Raw genomic sequence first — 20894 nt, forward strand, 5'->3', positions numbered from 1 at the left:
TATTACAAGTATAAGCCACTAGCACTGAGCATGGTCATAATTTTTATGTTCCAAAGATGAGGCCTAGTTGAAACAAGTTAGGTCAAGAACAGTCATTGTCACTCACTACGCCTTCCCAGAATTGTGTTGTGGACAGAGTAGGCACATTGTAGTGTCTCCTTCCTTTTCATCTAATACTACATTAACACCACTAATAGCATTTCAGCCTGTCCTAGGATTACTACTAACTCATTTGGGGAGATCACTTAATTTCCATTTAGGCGAACCATTCCAGATTTCTTACTGTGTTCTGACAAATGTTCATTAAGGTTCTTTTCTATTCTTTACTGCAACCCATAAGGCTAAAGAAAAATTCCATTTATATGTTCTCCACAACTCTCATTTGATGAGAAATACTAGAAATGGAATTTCAAGAAAGAAGAAACTGGTTGCAGGGTTTCTAACATTCAAATGGCCTTGCCTTCATATGATTTTAGCTCCTTATCCTCTCTCCTACTCTTCGCTTCAGCTCACCTGGCCCTAATATTTTTTTCACTGGAAAAAGACATCTACAGGGTTCAAGAGAAGATGTGAGAACAAAGTGTATTTATATTTATACCATTGCTGCATAAGAAGATGCTTAGAAGAAAAAAATTATAATTTACCCCTAAGTTTTCTGCTGGACTCTATAACAACAGGCAGATTAATAAAAGAAAATAATAGGTAGGCTGTATTAATAAGTACATCAAGCATGTAACACATGGAATACCCACAAATGTACTGCTTTAAGGGTTATTGAGAATTTAGGCTTATATACCACTATAGAATAAAGGCAAATGGGGGATGGGTTGAGATTTCTGTTTAAGTTAGGAGAACAAGGAAATTATGCAATACAATAGTTGTTAGTGTGGTCAGTCATGGCCTGCTCTGATGCTAAGTGCTGCTCTCCTTTCCTGACAAGTCAAAAGATATATTTCTACAATCCAAACTTTCAGTTACAAATGGAAACTTTCTGCCTTGTTTGTAGAGCTTTTCCTGGATTAGCCTGTTTTCCAGGGCCTTTAGCTCAAAATTACCTATATGCCAAATCTTGGGATAGCATATTCTGGCATCTAAGATCAAATATTCAAAGGTACTATTAGAGTAAATAGCTAAGAGGAAAAAATAAGAGTCCAAGGATAGAATACATAAGGAAGGAAGGTGTTTCCAGGATTGTAAAGTGAGAGCAAGTTGCATAGAAGAGGTATGTGTACAAAGCCATGGCATTCCCACATTGCTGGCTTGGGCTCAGGTGTTCACTGAGCAGGCCCCATTGACTAGAGAGAGATGAACAAATTGCTTCCCAAAGGCACATGTCAGTTTCAGCTCACAGGCAATGTGTGTCATTGCCAGTTGTCTTCTGTCTTTATCACCATTTCCTTTACTAATTTAATAGGAGGAAATGGCATTCTTTGAAATTTGCATTTCTTTATTTGATAGTGAAGTATTATCTCTGTCCACATATTTCTTGTCAAAATTTCCTCTTTTCTGAATTACATGCTGATACCCTTTGCTCACAATTCTATTACAGGAAGCAAATAGCAATTTGACTGCAATTTTCCATGCTTTAAGTTTTTGAAGGAAAACAGTGATTGAGGATAGATATTAATCATTCACTCAAAAGGAACAAAGCTATCCTTAAAAGCTATAGGGAGAAGCATACACTGTTTGGTATATTTGGAGGCTATAATGCACAGGTAGTCTTAGGGAAAGAAAGTGGCAATCTCACTTGTCTGGACAATTTTTGGATGCCTATAAAATGCAAATACATTCATGAAAAATTTGCATTAAAATCATTTTTACATCTTAGGTTTACTATTATTATCATTTATTATTATTATATCAAGACCTATGAGAAAATACCAGTGTTACAACAACAAAAGGGATAAATAGTAGTATCTGTTCTTTTTTTTTCTTTGCTACCATTCGATGAATCTGAGTCAGAAAAAAAAAAAAAAAGACATAATACCTAACTTCCCCACTAATGCACCAAATATGTTAAGGGAAATTTAGAGCATTTAAGTTGACCTCTGTTCTTTTATTCAACAAATGAGAAGAATTCAGGCAAGATGTGAATGTAGTGATGGCAAGGAGAAAGCTTATTAGAAAAGAAATATGACTGAGAAAGATAGCTCATGTAAGAAAAGCCAGAACCTCAGCCCAAGTCAGCCATCTTGTGCCACTGCCCTTGTTATAGACATTGGTCTTGGGTGAAACAGGGAGAAGTGGATTCTTTGAAAATTGCTTTCCAGTTAGTGGCTATTGGGTCTCCTTTCTGTTCTGATGCCAAATATTTAGTTCCAGTTCTTATTTCCTCTTCCTTCTGTCTTTATTTTATCAGTCTTACTTCCTCATTCTTTTGTAGCCCTCTGCCTCCATTTCATTGTCCTGCAGGTTTTGGTTTACCACCTTAGCCTGCCCAGCTGCACATTCTACAGGCTGCAATTCTTTGCCTCCTTTTTTACTACCTTGTATCACCATGACCATGCACTGGGTCAGGCCTCTGGAAGGATGACAGGTCTTCTGGCCCAGCAATGGCAATGTTTGCTACCGATGAGCCCCATAGCTAGCGTTCTTGCTCTGCCTCAGGCTTCCTCTGCTTTCCCCTAGTTCTCCTCTCACTGAGTCTTGGAATCAAGGAATTAAATCCATAGGCAAGCAAGATTAGGTGCAAAAGTATCAAACAGGACAAAAAAATAGAGTTCCCACTGAGAAAGACTGAAAGAGGACAGTCACTTGAGTAGCTTTGTCCAGGGGTGGAGTAGGTAGGCTTGATTTATATAGCTTTAAGAATTGATGATTCTTAGTTGCTTAGAAGTTGACTCTAAACATGTGTTGGGCCCATGATATTTTGACATGCAGCACTCTTTTCTTCCCAAATGGCAAGGGTAGTAAGGATGTCCTGAATTCCAAATGTGATGATTAGGAAATTCTGAGCCCTCAGTTTTATCATCAAGCTTCCTGCTGCTAGAGGTGTATATTGCCAGTGCAAGATAGGCACACAGTATCATGGTAGACCAGCATTCTTGAGATGGGAAAAAAAATCCTACCTGTTAAGCTTATCAGACAAATCTGTCCTTGTTTTATCTTGAGGCACAAGTTAAATACTTGAAATTCTTCCCAAATTGTAGCATTCACCAAATTCAAATGAATTGTCTACTTCTCAAATTCCCTTAAGTTCATTAAACATGCACATCAAAGAGTTTTACTTTATAATCATTTAACAAGATGTGAAACCCTTAGTCAAGTAAGTAACAAAATATTCTGGAAGCAATTGACACAGATATCACACAGTGAGAGTGAATTGTCCTGGCAGGGTTTCAGAAGCATCCAGTGTCTATCTTCATTGACAAATAAATCATTTGTGACTCACAGACATGAACTGTCCTCACTTATGAAAATGTGCTGAGAATAGAATTATAACTACCAGAACCATCAACAGGATGGACATTTCTTGGTGAGATTCAGGCAAGGAGATTTTCTGTTCTTTTTTGGTAAACCCAAGAAAAAACTTAAAAAGAATGCTTCATCACAAAGTAAATGGGAGAAAACTATACATGTGAAACTTATTTTTGGACCTCAAGCCAAATTCTAGGAGTCTCAAGTTAGGTTCAGCCACATTCCCCAAATGCCAAACAGACATAGTGCACGCCAGAGGAGGGAGCTTTGTGACATGGTCGTCAAAAGAGGTCAGGACTTGGGCTGGGGATATGGCCTAGTGGCAAGAGTGCTCGCCTTGTATACATGAGGTCCTAGGTTCAATTCCCCAGCACCACATATACAGAAAATGGCCAGAATTGGCACTGTGGCTCAAGTGGCAGAGTGCTAGCCTTGAGAAAAAGAAGTCAAGGACAGTGCTCAGGCCCTGAGTCCAAGGCCCAGGGCTGGCCAAAAACAAAAAAAAAGAGGTCAGGACTTCAGTTCATCTTCAGTCATCTTTACAAGTAGAGACAGTAACTTCAGTTAAATAGACAGTGTGGGGGCAGGAGATGTAAAAGGGAGGTGAAAGGGGAATGACTGGGCAGAGATGCACAGATGTCAATCCAGCAGAGATGTCCATCCCCTTCGTGGGGATCCTGGGAAAGCAGACACAGTCAGGTAGAGCCTTTACTCCTCTTCTTCCTGAAGCTTCTAGAAAGTTGAGATAATGGCTCTGATGAAAGCAAAGCCCCTGATGACACCGAAGCCCAGCTGCACAGGAGATCAGGTGCAGGGATGGTGACCCAAGCAGATGGAAGAGCTGACACTCAACAAATGGACTATGAAAGAGGGGTCCCATGAGGCTACTGTGGGTCACCCATTTCTGTCCACTTACATCAAGTCATCTGTTGTCCTTATCCTTTCCCTCCCCTTCCTCCTCCTGCCTGGGAAGCAGGTAGATAAAACTTCATATGGCAACAAAACCCTTTCTAGTTGGAAGTTTGGTTGGGGAGGCTTATACCAACCTGCCAGTAACTGAGAGGATTTGCCTCAGTTTCCCCTGGCATCTTATTCTTATTTCTCATAAACTCTGCTTCTGCAACCACTCATCCAGACTTGCCTGTATTATCTATCTATCTATCTATCTATCTATCTATCTATCTATCTATCTACCTACCTATTTAATTAGGTGGAGAAAAAGAACTCAAGACCCCCAAATTTATTCATAGTCTCAAGTTGTGGGTCTAGCCTGGTTGAACATAATCTCAGTCTTTGTCCCTGGAGGAGTTCTGGAGAAGTTGCCATCACTTTATTACTAGAACAGGAACAGGAAATAGGTGGTCTTCTGAGTTTTGGACTGGTCTCTTTAAGATGATAAGAAGATGGCAATGCCTGGTTGAAGGACAGTTTGCCTTCCACACAAAGTGCTTATATATGAATTTTCTCCTTTTTAGAACTGAAAATGATTATAAGGGGACTGCAGCAGAGAATAGCTCAGATCAAAGGCATAGATTGAAATGTAGGGGCTTTTAGTTAATTTACAAAACCCAGTGAAAGCACCTCTTAGGTTGCCTCTTATATACAGTGGTTGTGTTACCATTGGATAAATCCAAATCAGAAAGATATACTTAATCCTTAACATTCCTGCCAATGATTTCAAATATGTTACAAGAAGCTTAGAACAGCTAAGTTGACTTCAGTCCTTGTATCTCTCAAGAGAAAAATTTAGGCAAGACTTGAACATAGTAAAGGTAATAGGAAAGTTTATTAGAAAACAAACATAACAGAGAAAGGAAGCACATGGCATAGATGTGCCATAGGAAGATACTGTTTCCGTTCATCTCGGCCATCTTGAGCTCTCTTCCCCATGACAGAAACAGGCCCGGGCCCTTCCATTAAGCAGGATGGATTGGAGCCCTTGAAATTGGCTTTCTGATTGGTAGGTCTCCTTTCTGTTTCCTGTAAGGTGATGACACCAAAGATCTAGTGCCCCATCCTTATTTCCTCACTTGTTTTGTCCTTCTGACTTTTTTTACTCTGTTGTAGACCCTTCCCATATTTTATTTTTAAGCAGGTTTTGTTTTATCAGCATATCCTGCCGTCTGCAAGTTCCTTCCTTCCAGCTGCGATTTCCTTCCTGCCTGCTTTCCTACTAACTCATATCACATTACACATTTTGTTCCAATGACCCTATTAAGAAAAAATAAATGTATTGATGGGATGGGGTCACAGTCAATGAGAAAGAAACAGAAGGTAATACTCATATGCTGAAGTTTAAACAAGTGGGGCATTGGTGGCTTATGGTTGCAATACTAGATATTCAGGTGGCTGAGATCTGTGGGTTGAAGTAGAAAATTAGCCTGGGCTGTATAGTCCATGAGACTCTTATCTCCAATTAACCATCAGAAAGCCAGAAATGGTGCTGTGGCTCAAAGTGGTAGAGTACTAGACTTGAGCACAAAAGCTCAGGAACAGTGACCAGGCCCTGAGTTTAAGCCCCAGAAAAGGCAGACTAAATAATAACAATAATACATATATGAAAGAAGAAGAAAGTAGAAGCATATAATATGGAACTCAGACTTAGTATTTGGTCCACTAGCATAAATTTATTCAGCGACACTTACTGAAGTTTTCTTTGTGTTGGCTACTATAGAAAAATTCAAATACAAAACAGTTTATATTCAGCTTGAGTATACTCAGAAGCCAGTAGCACAGAACAATAAATAAATGTACCATTTTATAATGTAGATACATTTTATAATATAGATAATTAAAGTGCTGTCATAGGTGAAAAATAACTGCTCTATTTCATTTACTGGGTCTAAATACTGCATTAAGCAGTTGGCATTTGAACTACCTTGCAAGAGGGAGTGGAAGTTCAAGGAATTACTTGCAGAGGGTATTTCATGATAGCATTAATTAAAGTGCGTTTGAATAGCTCCAATATACAACTTGATTTCTTGTTTGAAATACAAATTCTGCCTTACTGATTCAAGGTAGAGCCATGCATTCCTGTGTACATTCAAATCTCTGTTGAATAGTCAATAATTATCAGACCGTGCCTAGTTAGGGCAGGAGTATAACAGGGTAAAATGAGCCTTCATCCAAGTTACTGTTATGAGTCAAACTTTCCCATAAGAAATCAAACCTCTCTGGTTTTAAGAAGTTTATTAATTATTATAGATGATACATATTAACCCAATAATCTTACTTATAAATGTGGAATGATGCCATTTAGGAGGTACTGGTACATTTCTCTACCAGGTAAAGAACTGAGAGGCAGAAGACTAGTGAGTGTAGTAAAGCATCAGGTTTATTGAAAGTGAGAGTAGACTAGTATAGATTCTGCATAGATTGGGGTCCTGAAGCCAGGAGGCCATTGCAGTCTGGCCTTCCTTCCTTCCTTCCTCCCTCCCTCCCTCCCTCCCTCCCTCCCTCCCTTCCTTCCTTCCTTCCTTCCTTCCTTCCTTCCTTCCTTCCCTCCCTCCCTCCCTCCCTCCCTCCCTCCCTCCTTCCCTCCCTTCCTTCCTTCCTTCCTTCCCCCCTCCCTCCCTCCTTTCTTTCCTTTTGTGCTGGATCTGGGGCTCAAACTCAGAGACTAGGCACTGTCCATGACTTTTTGTGCTGGAGGCTAGTGCTCTATCACTTGAGCCACAACTCCTGTCGTTTTGGTGGTTAATTGAAGATAAGAGTCTCACAGACATTCTGGCCCAGGCTGGCTTTGAGCCAAAATCTTCAGATCTCAGCATTTAGGGTAGCTAGGATTGCAAGCATGATCCACAGGATTCTAGCATTGCAGTATTCTTGGAGGATGGTTATTATAGTACCACAGGGCTACTCCATTTCTCCATGAGTGACCTTTCTTTCATGAGTCACGGGCTTTGTGCTGACTGCCTGATGGCTTGTGCATGTGTGCTACCTTGGCTCTTTTTGTTGATTCCTCTGCTTCAGAGAAGGAGTACTAAGGGAAGTTCAATTGGTCATGTCTGACCAGTCAATCAATTGTTCATGAGTACAGAAATGGATTTGATTGGTCATGCCTGATCATACACTAATGAGTTAAAAATGTCAGTGGGAACCCAAGGCATTATGGGCCACATGCTGTCGGCCATGTGTTATGTCCATCATTTTGTATCCCTTGTCTGTCTGATGGCTCTCCTTTCTTTCCTCAGAATATGTTGCAATGTCTACAGCCAATAGTTAGTGGTGTTATTAGAGCTTATGGTCCAACTGCTGGAAGTATTAACATGAAAATAGAAGAGTTAGTGATGCAGGCACAATGATTCTGGTGTAGGGATCCCTCACTGGGACAGAGTAGGAAATGGGTGATTGCCATTCCTGCTATTTGGAGGAGATCTAGTTATATTATTTTATGTGAGAGAAAATGTGCTTTAACTGTCATTGTTAGAGCTCTTCCTGCTCTTATGCATGGTGCAAAAATTCTAGAAACAGCCACAGTAGGCAAGTTGCTTTTAACTATTTGCATTTGAAATCTAGATGAAATTACTCTTGAAAAAGCATGTCCTACACACTGCATTAATGGGCTTCTCATTCACATTGTCAATAAAGAACACTTGGAAGAAGATGAACTGGGAGCTATGCAGAGACAGACATACAGTTAAAATTGTTGGAAAAAGTCCCACTTTGATTTAACCTTCTGACTCCATTGGCATGCATGAGGCAGTGGTGTTGGGGGAGGGGCAACAATATCATTGCACCACTGCTAACATGAGGCTGCTATATTGGACAAGGCTATTGATTCCAACATGAGACCAGTAGTGTTTGGAGCACAGCCTCATGGGCTAAGCAGCAATGGACAGCCACTCTGTCCTCTGGTAGGGAGACTGGGAAGAGAGCTTTCCCCAAAAATAACTTTGTTGGCCAGAATGTGAGTTCAAAAGGGACTTACTTAGACTTCTGCTAAGAGGACCAGTGAGTCATGGTTACATTTCCTTTCATAGGAAAGTGACATTCTCTACCAAATGGGATCTTAATAAAATGTGTACCTGTATGCCAGACATTGGGGGCAATCCTAGTTACTCAGGAAGCTGAGATGTGAAGGATGATAGTTTGAAAGGAGTTGGGGAAGAATAATCTGTAAGATTCTACCTGTAAAGAATCATCAAAATGCCATACTAGAGGTGTGACTCATGTGGTAGAGCACTGGCTGTGAAGCGGAGAAAAAGCCAATTGATAGCATGAGGTTCCAAATTCAAGCCCTAGCACCTCAGAACAACAAAAAAAGAAAAAGAACAAACACAGAGAAAAGCAAAATAAGAAACAAAAGGCCAGGTGCTGAGTGAAGGAAAGGACATGGCATCAATTGCCAGACTTTGGTAACATTGGGGAGAGGCAAAAAGGGAGGTTGAGTCAGTCAGTGGCCCTGAGGAAATATGAGTGCCACTGGAAATATGATGTGATGGATGAAACTACAGAGCTTAACTTCTCTCAAGGATGTTGTGGCATAGATACTGTTAGAAGCCATGATAAGTGCTTTAGCATAGAACACCAATATGCAAAGGCTGTCTTGCTGGTCTGTTAAGCTCATGTGTTAGGGCATTGTAGATTAACTGTTTGCAGAATAAAGACACCCCCCAACACCCCCACTACACACACTCCCAAACACTTTATTTCTCTGGAATTTGAACTCAGGGCCTGGAACATTCCATTATTTTTTTATGCTTAGGGTTAGCTCTCTAACTATGTGAGCCATAACTCCACTTCCAGCTTTCTGGTGATTCAACTAGAGATTGAAGTTTCTAGGACTTTCATGCCTGGAATGGCTTCAAATTAAGATATTCAGATCTCAGTCTTCTGAATAGCTAGGATTACAGGCATGAGCTATCAGCCCATAGTCTGGCACTTATTTTAATATTCAAATATTGTTTTTTTTGTCTTTTGGCATACAGTATAGGCATTTCTTTTGTTAATAGATGCAATGTACATAAGAAATTAGGGAAGAGAATCTTAGATAAACTCACCTTTAGTTTATTATAAGGTTTGATGTTAACCATAGTGGATAGTTAACCAGAGTGGATTTGATTTAATGTTTGCTGTATTGGGAGGTATCAGGTATTTGAAATCCACTAGTGTTTGTGTCTTGTCTGCTTATTGTGAGTTTTTTTTCTACACTGGATTCTTGGGTTCTCCTAAGAGCCCCCACCAGATATGAGTCATGTGGCTTTTGCCTCTGGAACCCACTGTCATCATAGCAGACCTCTGTTGATATGGGGGAAGGGAATTCCTCAATAATTTTAGGAGTAGAGACTATTCTGTGGGTGGAATTTTTCCTGAACATGAGTGAGTCCTTCACTAGATTTCCATCACTTTTTTCCTTCCTCTTATGTGAGTATAAGGCTGGGGTGGGCATAGGGCTGGAGTCAGGGACATTGTTTTTGTTACCCCTCAGGTGAAGTAAGATTTTGGTAAAGATCTTTTCCACTAGAATTTGGCCATTGTTCTTTAGAAGGACTCTGTATGCCTTTCAGAATGTTATTAATTTTTTCACTTTCGCTGACAGAGACATGAAATGTCTGGTTGTTCTTCTTTGCTGTGGTTCCTAGAGGTAAAACCCATGAGTGCAGGCATCTTTCTGAAGGCTTCAGCTCCCATATCATTCTAATCTTCATAGACCACACAGAGTCTAGCAGCTTGCTAAAACTGCCATGGAAGCCTTCTTACCATCCTATGCTTCCTGCAGATTCTGCTGCAAATAAGCTGACCTTGGCTTCGAACCTTTCTCTTCATGGATCTCTGCAGATTTCTAGGAGTTACATCCAGAGTCATCTGATGAATACAAGAACAGCCATTGATTTTCAACTTGTCTCTGTTTTTTTATTTGTCCTTTTCCTAAGGACAGAAACAATAACTTTCAAGTTCTTTTCAGAACTGAAACTGGAAACTATCTCTACACTCATTTTGAATCTACCTTTATAGAATATCAATCTGAAGGATTTCCAGATTATTAGATTGGAAAAATGTTCTTCCATATCTTAACTAAGCCTGCAAGGGATATCAGCAATTTAAACCTGAGTCTCAAGGTAATTGTGATCACTACAGAAGAGACACACAGAAAAAGAGAAAAAAAGAAGAGGAATAGGAAGAGGAAAAGGAGGGGGAAGGAGTGAAGTTGAGAGAGACAGAGAGAGAGAGAGAAACTTTTAAAATAAGGGGTGTATGCGTGTGCATGTGCACATGCATGTGTGCCCACGCCAGTTTTGGGGCTTGAATTCAAGGCATAGACACTGTCCCTGAGATGTTTTGGTTAAACCTAGCACTTTCCCACTCAAGCCAGTTTCACTTACCGCTGTTCATTGGTTAATTAGAGATGAGTCATAGACATTCATAGACATTCCTGTTTTGGCCTGCTTTGAACTGTGATCCTCAGATCTCATCCTCCTGAATAGCTGAGATTACAAGCATGAGACACTGGTGCTTGGTTAAAAAAGAAATTTCATAAGGAAATTTGTATTAGTAGAATAAATGAGTGTATATATAAACAAGTGTATAACATATAACGCTAAACATTTGACAGAAAAAAATTAGAAAATATCTGCTAGGAGCAGGATTAATAAGCAGGACAAGTAGTAGAATGCTGTAATTCATGACTTTCATCCTAGATTTTGGACAAAGCTCTAGATCTTGGAAGTTTAAGACACAGACTATGAAATAATGGCCTCCAGTCTGAATTAAGCCCTTTTGATATTCATTATTTATTAAATTCAGGCAGTTACTGGCCTGTAGTGATTTTGCAATTTCTCTAGAAAATATAGATTTCCAGAAACAGTTGGCTGGTGTTGCTAGCTCTAAGAGCTGTCTGCAGTGGCTTAGCCTTTTAAGAATTTTTGTCTTCTGAGCCTACTAATTACAAGTTGAGGGGAAAACAAGCAAACTTGAACACATGTTTTATAAACCTGGAAGTCAGACAGAAATTCAGGATGTTGGCAATACCTCAATAAATACCGTTTATTCATATGACTTTTCCATGGAGAGCTTGAAATATACAACTTTAGTCAGTAAGAAGCATACAGAGATATTTCTATTACAATTAATTTTGTTATTTAGAGTTTTTGAAATCAATCACCCCTTATAAATTATCTCCATATCATCATCGTCATCATCATTTCCTCTTCCTTCTCCTTTTCTTCTTCTTCTCCTTCTCCTTCTTTCTTTTTCCTTTCTCTTCCTTCTTTCTTATTCCCTGATCCTCCTCTGTATTCTATTCCTCCTCCTTCTTCTTTCTTCTTCCCTTCTTCATCTTCCCTCTCTCTCCTCCTCTTCTTCCTTCTCCATTGTACCAAAGTCTGACCAACATTTGTAAGTTTGCTTTATAGAATCTATGTTCTGGTTCAAGATGTAGTTATTACTGCTACTTTGTGGCTTATTTTGAAAATACTTAAAGAATAAAACACATTTGGAGTTTTGAACTTTAAAATAATGACTGTAAGTAAAAATCACTATATAAATTCATGTATCAGTTAACAATGGTAACATACTACCAAATGTATTGTTGAACAAATTTGGTCATTATGCAAACATCATTGGGTGTAATTAAACAAACTTGGATTCTAAAGGTCAATGTTCCATATGGCCTCTTTATACAATTAGAAATGGGGTAAACAGAAACCTTGCAAAGCTGCTGCTGCTTTTATATACTGTATAGTCCTAAAGCAAAGTTATAAAACAGTGATTAGAGCTGAGACTGATGGTGAAAATCTGTAATCCCAGCTACTCAAGAGGCAGAGGCAGGGGGATTATAAGGAGGCCAGCCTAGACAATGTGACAAGTCTCTTATTCAAAATAAGAAATTTTTTGAGTTGGACACCAGTGGTTCACACCTATAATCCTAACTACTCAGGAAGCCGAGATCTGTGGACTGTGCTTAAAATTAACCATCAGAAAAAAGAATAAATATCAAATATTTGTTCATAAGTGGAGCTGTGGTTCAAGTGCTAGAGTGCTTGCTTTGAGCACAAAAAGCCCAGGAACAGTGTCCAAACCCTGAATTCCAGACCTAGGACCAGCACCAAAAAAAGAAAGAAAGAAAGACAGAAAGGGAGGGAGGGAGGGAGGAAGGAAAGTTTTTAAAGGATGGTAGGTATAGCTCAGCTATAGCTCACACTATCCTTTGTGAAGTCATCATTTCAATCTCCAGAACCAGAGTAAAACAACAATAATAATTAGAATTTGTATTATAGAAAAATCTATAAACCAGTAATAGTCATTTTTTCTTATTAAATATCATCTACGATAATTATATCCTGAGTGATTGTGTGATAATACACATATGCACAAAAAGTAGACATATATCCAAACCAAAGGAAAAAACACAGAAATATATTCAACATAGTTTATGCATTTATTGTATTTTTTCTTATTCAAAAAATGGTTTTATATATACCCCTTTTTGTAATTCTCAATTATTTCTCTTTTATATTTGTCTTACTTGGTCATTAAAAAATTAGAAATTGCATCACTGGTATATGTAATGCTTTTGCAGTTATTTCCTAATGGGAATTCCCAGAAGTATTATTTTGGATCAAAGATTACATATATTAAAATGTTTGCAACCTATTGCTGAGTTGTCTACCAACAAAATTACTTTTCCGAGATTTTTTCCATGTTATATGTCCTTGAAATTTATTTTTTTCTATTTCTTATTTAGAAGGGGAGGGGCAATAATAGGGTGTGAACTCAAGATCACTCAAGATTACTTTGCATGCTTGCTTGGATATGTTTCATCATTTTAGTCACACCTCTACTCTGGCTGTTTGATGGTTAATTGGATAAGGAGTCTCATAGACTGTCTCTGAGGCTGTCTTTGAATCTCAGTACTCTCGGTCTCATTCTCCTGAGTAGCTAGGATTATAGATTTGAGTCAGTGGTATTCTGCTTAGTGTTTGTTTTGTTTATTTCAATCATCATTCTTTTACAAAGAGTGAAAGTAGTCCATCTTCCTATGAGGATACTATATACATGTCAAATTTTTTCTGTGAAATTTATACTATTGATTTTACTTTTTTTCTCACTTCATTCCTGTGCAGTCTTTGATTTATAAGAATAGTTTTGGATGCAAATATTAAATACTTGTTCAAATTTGTTCTTATGTGTTAATAATCATTTTGCTACTTGAGGTATTTAGTAGTAGTGAATTAAACTTAACATAAATTATGTCTCTTTGTGTCTCCACATTTTGAGTCTTCAAAGAAATTTTTTTCCACCTGAGGTGATGAGTAAATATGCACACCTAGTCTTATAAAGAATTTTCTATTAATCAAAGAATTGACTCTATTGACTCTAGGACAGTACAGACCAGGTCTGCAAAACAACAAACTTCTTTTCAAATGGTATTTGTATATATTTGGGTCAGCAACTTTACATTATGTATCTAAAATCAAACAACTACTAAACATAAAAAAGGCCTAGAACAAACCCATCAGTGGATCACAATAGCTCAACAGTTATGTACACATGATCATATAAGACAAGGATAAGCCAAAACAACTCCAAGAAAAGGACACAGGAGGATTCTATTGGTGACGTTATCTTTAAAGTTCTAGATGAATTTCCTGTGGCGTACCCTATGTGATTACTATGTATGATTTTGGTACACTAGATATTATATATATGCCTACCTGATCTAGGGAAGGGAAAGAAAAATGAGGGTGTAAGATATCACAAGAAGGGGCTGGGAATATGGCCTAGTGGTAGAGTGCTTGCCTCATATACATGATGTCCTGGGTTTGATTCCTCAGCACCACATATATAGAAAAAGCCAGAAGTGCTGCTGTGGCTCAAGTGGTAGAGTGCTAGCCTTGAGCATAAAGAAGCCAGGGACAGTGTTCAGGCCCTGAGTCCAAGCCCCAGGACTGGCACAAAACAAAAAATAAAAACAAACAAGATATCACAAGAAATGTATTCACTGCCTTATTATGTAACTGCACCCCCTTTGCACAACACCTTGTCAATAAAATTTTTTAAAAAAAAGAATCGACTCACTGAAATTAAAAATCAGGATCAGTCTCACACTTTTTTATTATTGACCATGGTTCTATATTGTTTTCTTCTTTTATTCTTATTTACTAAATAATCCTTGGAATTCATATAATATGAAACTCCAAACAATCTACCAGTTGATTAGAGACAACTCTTAGATTATAATGCATGTGTTCTTTTCTGGCACTTAGACAATTTTATTTATTTATTTATTTATTTATTTATTTAGCCAGTCTTAGGGCTTAAACTAAGGGCCTGAGTGCTGTCCCTGAGCCTCTTTGTGCTCAAGGCTAGAGCTCTACCACTTGACCCCAGAGTACCAATTCTGACTTTTCTGGGTAGTTTATTGGAGATAAGAGTTTTACAGACTTTTCTGCCTGGAACGTTGATCCTCAGATCTCAGTCTCTTGAGTAGCTAGGATTATGGGAGTGGGCCACTGATGCCAGCTGGGATTATTCTTAAAAGCTACTCAGGAGGCTGAGATCTGAAGATCACAGTTCAAAGCCAGCCCTGGCAGGAAAGTCTGTACCACTCTTATCTCCAATTAACCACCAAAAATCGAGTAGTGAAGCTGTGGCTCAAGTGGTAGAGTGCCAGCCTTAAGCAAAAAGAAAATCTCAGGGACAATGCCCAGGCCTAAAGTTCAAGCCCTAGGACTGGCACTGGCAAACACACACACACACACACACACACACACACACACACACACACACACACACGGGGTGGGGGGAAGGGAGGGAGAGAAAGAGAAAGAGAGAGAGAGAGAGAGAGAGAGAGAGAGAGAGAGAACTATAATACACCCTGCTTTTCTTCCAATTCTTAGCACCAAATCTCAGGTGTCATTTATGATGATCAAGCACTTGACATATGGTGAAGTGTCCTCTGTATTTCTATAGCAACCCTTCTAATGCATTGCTGAATATTTTCTTATTAGTTTGTAAGCCTTCCTACAGAAGAGAATTTATTATCCTATCTATTGATTTGCAATTCCTAACGGTTGCTTAACTTCAACTTGTCTTTGTTTTTACATTGTTTAAACCGTATATAAACTTCTTTGCTATTGGAATGAAAAAAAAAAAAGTCTAGTGAGTTTTAGTTTCATGGCTGCTGAGAATAATACTTAAAATCTCTGTCATGATAAAAGCAAGATATTGATTATCCAGATTTCAAAATCTCTTTGGTTAGAAGCCTAAAAGTGCCATTTCTGAGGGAAGTTCTCAGCTGAAATTTTTAGCAGAGAAAACTGTTGCCCCTTTCTGCAGGCCCAGGTACAGCGTTTCCAGAGATTGTTCAACTTGACATTTGCTGGTTCCTTGAGATGTCATGTGACATTTTCCTTAGAACAAAGGTTTGCTTAAGGTATCATCTCCATAAGCTTTTTTTTAGATCTCTGTACTTTGTCAAATGTGAAACCAAGGGTTAGGAACTATAAAGGTGAAATGTTGAAATTTATCTCAAGACATGGTGATCACCTGGCAATAGGCTGAAAGAGAGGAGCACAAAGTCCCTGGAGGGCAGATATTGTGATTTAATGTTCTCATAATTCTCAGAATGTTATAAAAGGTTACCCACTGAGCCCCCATTATTGCTACTCAAGCTAGTCATTCAAATTTTTGTGTGCATATGCCAGTCCTGGGAATTGAACCCAGGGCCTAGGTAACTAGCCTTGAGCTTTTTTTTGCTCAAGGCTTGCACTGTACCACTTGAGCCACACAGCTCCACTTCTGACATTTGAGAAGTTAATTGGAGATAAGAGTCTCACAGACTTTCCTGCCTGGGCTGGCTTGGAACCTCAATCCTTACAACTCATCTTCCTGAATAGCTAGGATTACAAACATAAGCCATTAGTGCCCTGCTCATTTGCTTTGTAAAAAATAAAAACTTTACATAGAATAACGTACTCTTACAATATGCATTTTCTGGTTGTCATTCCAGTTTGCTATGGTTGTAGTTTGAAATGAGAAGACAGATTCAGCATTCCAAATAAAGGACTATCTTTGATGGCCTTTATCGAATCCCAGAGGAAGTTTGGAGATGGGCACATACTCAATGCATGATAAACAAGATGGACTTCATGGGGTTTTTTTGTGTGTTTCTTTTTCCTTCTCATTCTCCTGGCCAGGTGCCCAGGGGAAACTAGCATTCCAAGAGCATCTCCATTCCTAGCTCTTCTGTTCTCAGACCTCCACTCAACACAAACCTCCAGCTCAACTCTGCTTGTGATTTCCCACAGTACTCAAAGACGGAAAGGCATCCTGTGACTGCATTGGAGAAAATGATGGAATCAAGTTTTTCCAGCCCCCAGTCCTTCCCTGAGGTCCCTTCTTCAGACAGAGGAAGTCAACCTGTCAAACACCACAGGTACAGGTAGCTCATCATGGCGGCAATGGGCACCTTCACACTGGGTGTTGGCTGGACACATGTGGCAAGGAATGGCTGCAGAGCCCAGGAGAAGAGCTGGTTCTTGCTTCTTCTGTGGCTCTTCAGGCAGCCCTGTTCAGTAGCTTGTGACAGGTGAATCAAAGACACCAGCTTCCTTCTCAGGCAGTGTTGCCCCTCACAGTGCCTGAGGGAAGTCTTAACTCTCAGGTACAGTGAATGGTTTGTATGCTGTGCAACATAAAATTACTGCGTTTCTTAGCCTATCTTGTGCTATCTGCATAGCTAATGTTGAATTCTGCCCTACGCAGCTGCTATGAGTTGCTCTTTCCAACAGAGTTCATACATAAAACTTTCTAGGGGAAAGTCCTATTCAATCTTTTCTTTGGGCCTGGAAGATTTTCTCTCAATGGAGTGACCTTTTTTTTTTTTTGCATGCTGAGTATAGATATTGGCTCTTTTTTCAGGGGGAGAAGAAAACAATATAAAAATTTTTGATACATTTCATGCAATTCCAAAGTCAAACCTGTTATTTTTCAATATTTTCTCCATCATATTTTCCTTTTGAATGTGTGAAATCTTGTCTTGTCTTCCAGGAGGTAAAAATAATCTGTTCCAAACCAAGTGTTAGAGTCTGGGGATAATGCTTGAGCTAACATTGCTCGTGTATGGGCACATGTACATCCTCAATCTTTGCCCTACTTCTCCAGAGTTAGCAGCTTCCTTTCTCAATGAAAACCACAGAGAGATAGATAGATGTCTGTCTATCTATCTGTCCTTAAAACTGTTTATAATTCAAGTTTTTAAAAGGGTTTCTCATGAGACTAAATTTAGAGTTAATGGTGAAACCAAAGGTTCGAACTATGGAGGTGAAGTGCTCACAAGTTCTTCCAGATGTGATAATTAGGCAATAACAGACAGAAACAGAAGCACTCAAGGACTGGTACTGTTGACCCTCATTTCCAAAAAAGAGTATTTTGCGTGCCCAAATGAAGCATACACTGTCACAGGAGATGGTCATCTCTCTTTCCATAAGCTTCATGAAAAGAAATGTCCTATTCCTGGCCACATTTACTTTGCAATTTTCAGTCTTCAATTGAAGACTGGAATATGTTTGGCTTTTGGATAGCTGCTCAAGCTATTTTTAAGTTTCAGGTTGTACCATTTGTTGCCTGTGCAAAACACTTCACTGTGAAAAGAGCATTTCATCTCTCAGAGTCTAATAGAAGTCGTCTTAATTAGGGAAATAACTCCAAAATTGCCAGTCTTTTGCAAGATGAATATTTTCATGAAAACATTCTTTTTCCCCTGCTGATTATAACATATGTTAAAGTGGAATTCCACCCAGTCAAGTAAAAGAGTTTTTAATGTAACATTATTCTTGTACCCTATCATGCCATAAATATTTTAAAGCTAAAGTTTTTAAAACTTAACAGCTTCTAATGCGTGCAAGCTAATGCATCCTTAAACCCAGTTCTAGGCTGTTTGTACATTCCTCCTGGGCTAGGTTTGATTTCTGGAAGTCACTAGGAGCTAAAAAGAGGCCATCTTTAAGAGCTCTTCTTTATTGTTTGGCTTAATAACATTGTAGTATCTGTCAACATACATTGTGTCCTAATAGATAGGCAAGGTTTGATTTATAAAGTGCATTTTAGAACTTTTTGAATTATAGTTTAATACATGACGGCTTTTGTTTTGTAAAACATGTCCTAGATTTTAAATGCTCTCATGATTGATAACCCAGTCACTGATTTATACAGCCTGCTAACTGCTCCATGATTTCCTGAATGCCAGTGGTTTAGGAAGCATGAATAGCTGATTGATCAATGATTCAAGTTCAGAACCACATTTTAGACAGGTCACCACATTATGCAGCTGTAGTAGTTGTGGCAGTTTGGCAAGTTACAAAGAACTGATTGTTTTTTTGGGGGAACTGAGAATATCACTCATATAGATAGCTTATTTATGAAACAAACTTATTAATTCAAGGCCACTATTTCTAATGCTATATCCTCCTAAAACTTGTCTATTTAAGAAAGAAATCTATTAGAACATGTCATTTTTATTGCAATATATTTTGGGGCAACCAATTTGCTTATAAAAAGCACACGATTAGGTTTTCCATCATGACATGAGATGATCTCATATTGCCAGTTGTGGAGAGGAATTTCTATTGAGTTCATAGTCTACTATGTACCAGGCTACATTTTAGCTGCTTGGCAGACTTTATCCTAATCACTGTGCTAATTCTATGATATAAATATAAGCATACTGGAAGCTTCTTTAGCCACAACCCTCACCAGATCCTTCCACATAACCTCTAATTTTCTTTACTGAGCCATATGTACCTGAGACCAGTGGGTTCCTTTTCCTCTAGCCTGTCTTGGCTCAGAGGCATGTTATGGAAACATGAGAGGGGAGTAAGAAGAATGGCACTTTGTCCCCCAGTCTCTCTGCTCCATTGTCTCAGGTATATGGGTCTTCTGAGGTCACAGAGCCTATCAATTGACCTTATTCTCTGTGCCTCTCTTCTTGACCTTTCCAGGATGGTAGCAACTTCCTGCCTTTAGCTTAAGTTTTTCTGCCAAACATTGATAACATATTTTAAGTTTAAGATGTTCTCAAATGGCTCAAATGTAAAGGCATTTATGCTACTTGCTAGTGGTTCATATCTGTAATCCTAGCTACTCAGGAGGCTGAGATCCTGAAAGGTGGATCTCAGTTCAAAGCCAACCAAGGCAGAAAAATCCATGAGATTCTCATCTCCAGCTAACTACCAAAAACTCTGGAATTGGAGCTGTGGCTCAAGTGGTAAAGCACTAAACTTGTGCAAGAAAGCTCATGGACAGTTGCCAGGCCCTGGGTTCAGGCACTTTTTTTTTTTTTTTTAAAGAAAAAGACATTTAGTTCCCTCTAATACTGTATTACAACTGTGTCCCCCAGTACCAAGCTTCTGCTCATGCTCAGAGCCGGGATTTCTGTGCAAATAGCTTAATCTTCCGTGATGGCCACCCATAGGATCACAGATAGAAGTCAGGAGAAAGAGAAATGAGTAAGATGCTCCTTCAATGTTTTAGCTTATTTGACTCAATTGCTAGGCATTTGGGGTCTTAATCTACAAGATGTATCATGATAAAGAACTGAGGTCTAATGATGTTGCCAGATCTGTTGTCTGTGCAATTTCAAGAAGCTAATACTGGCCCAAGAAATATACAGCTTTATCCATCACTTTGCCAAGCCCAGGAAAGTGGCTGTTGGTACTCTGATGTGAAGTTCTCAAATGCTCGTTTGTCTTATATTTACGAAGGAGCAGAAATAGCTAATATTGTTGAGAGAAAAAGTGACAAAATTAATCTTGTCAGACTAGATCTTAGAATAGCACACACTAACTGAAAATTTGAGAAGGGTTTCTATCTTTTCTAGCATGTAGATATTGAGCTTTGTCAGACAATGCAAATAGGACACACAATTCTTAATTTACCTACTATATGGACAAGACAGAACCAATTCTAGCATATAAAATATCACTTGCTATGTCTACTAGTGAACAAAATTCTCACCAGTCAGTTCACTGGGGTAAGGGTAGAATTTAATACAGAACAGATGCTGAGTCAATTTAGCAGTAGATTTTCTTATTGAGTCTAGTTCTTTTAGTTTGTATAACCCACATGAGAGGCTTCCAGATCGTTAGAATCTATGCCAAATCTCATTTTGCCTTTTGCCCTTTGCTGGTACAAACACAGTTAACTTGAGTATTTTAGATATATGCAACAAATGAAATATCTCGCCCAATTCTTGTTAAAAGCAAACTTGAAGGGAGAAAAAGCAGTCTAGTTAGTTGAGATTGATGAAAACTTTGGACAGTGAACTGAGAATTTATCACATATGTTAAGAAAAGAATGCCAATTAAAGTGAGGTTTGTTTATTCTATCACTAAGAAATGATTTTTTTTCCCCTAAATCCCTCCTGGGCTTCCTTTAGTTTTGTTCTTTCAGTGTCTAATAAGGCCATTTTTATTCCTATTAGGGAGACAGCTACTATGGCTTGGATAATCAGGGTGGGTAGGAATTGGGATCTTGAG

General features: G+C 38.8%; 1 protein-coding gene across 7 annotated transcripts in view; it reads left to right on the plus strand.

Annotated features, from left to right (window-relative positions):
* The window catches only part of Nrg3 (neuregulin 3), a 997626-nt gene that overhangs the window by 968767 nt on the left and 7965 nt on the right, over positions 1-20894 (plus strand). For all 7 annotated transcript variants that reach the window (XM_048339165.1, XM_048339167.1, XM_048339166.1 and 4 more), the window contains exon 7: positions 16668-16795. In XM_048339165.1, coding sequence (XP_048195122.1) covers positions 16668-16795 — 128 coding nt within the window. The remainder of the gene's footprint in view (positions 1-16667; positions 16796-20894) is intronic.

The sequence above is a fragment of the Perognathus longimembris genome, chromosome 2 (genome assembly GCF_023159225.1).
Source record: "Perognathus longimembris pacificus isolate PPM17 chromosome 2, ASM2315922v1, whole genome shotgun sequence".
In the NCBI taxonomy this organism is placed as follows: Eukaryota; Metazoa; Chordata; class Mammalia; order Rodentia; family Heteromyidae; genus Perognathus; species Perognathus longimembris.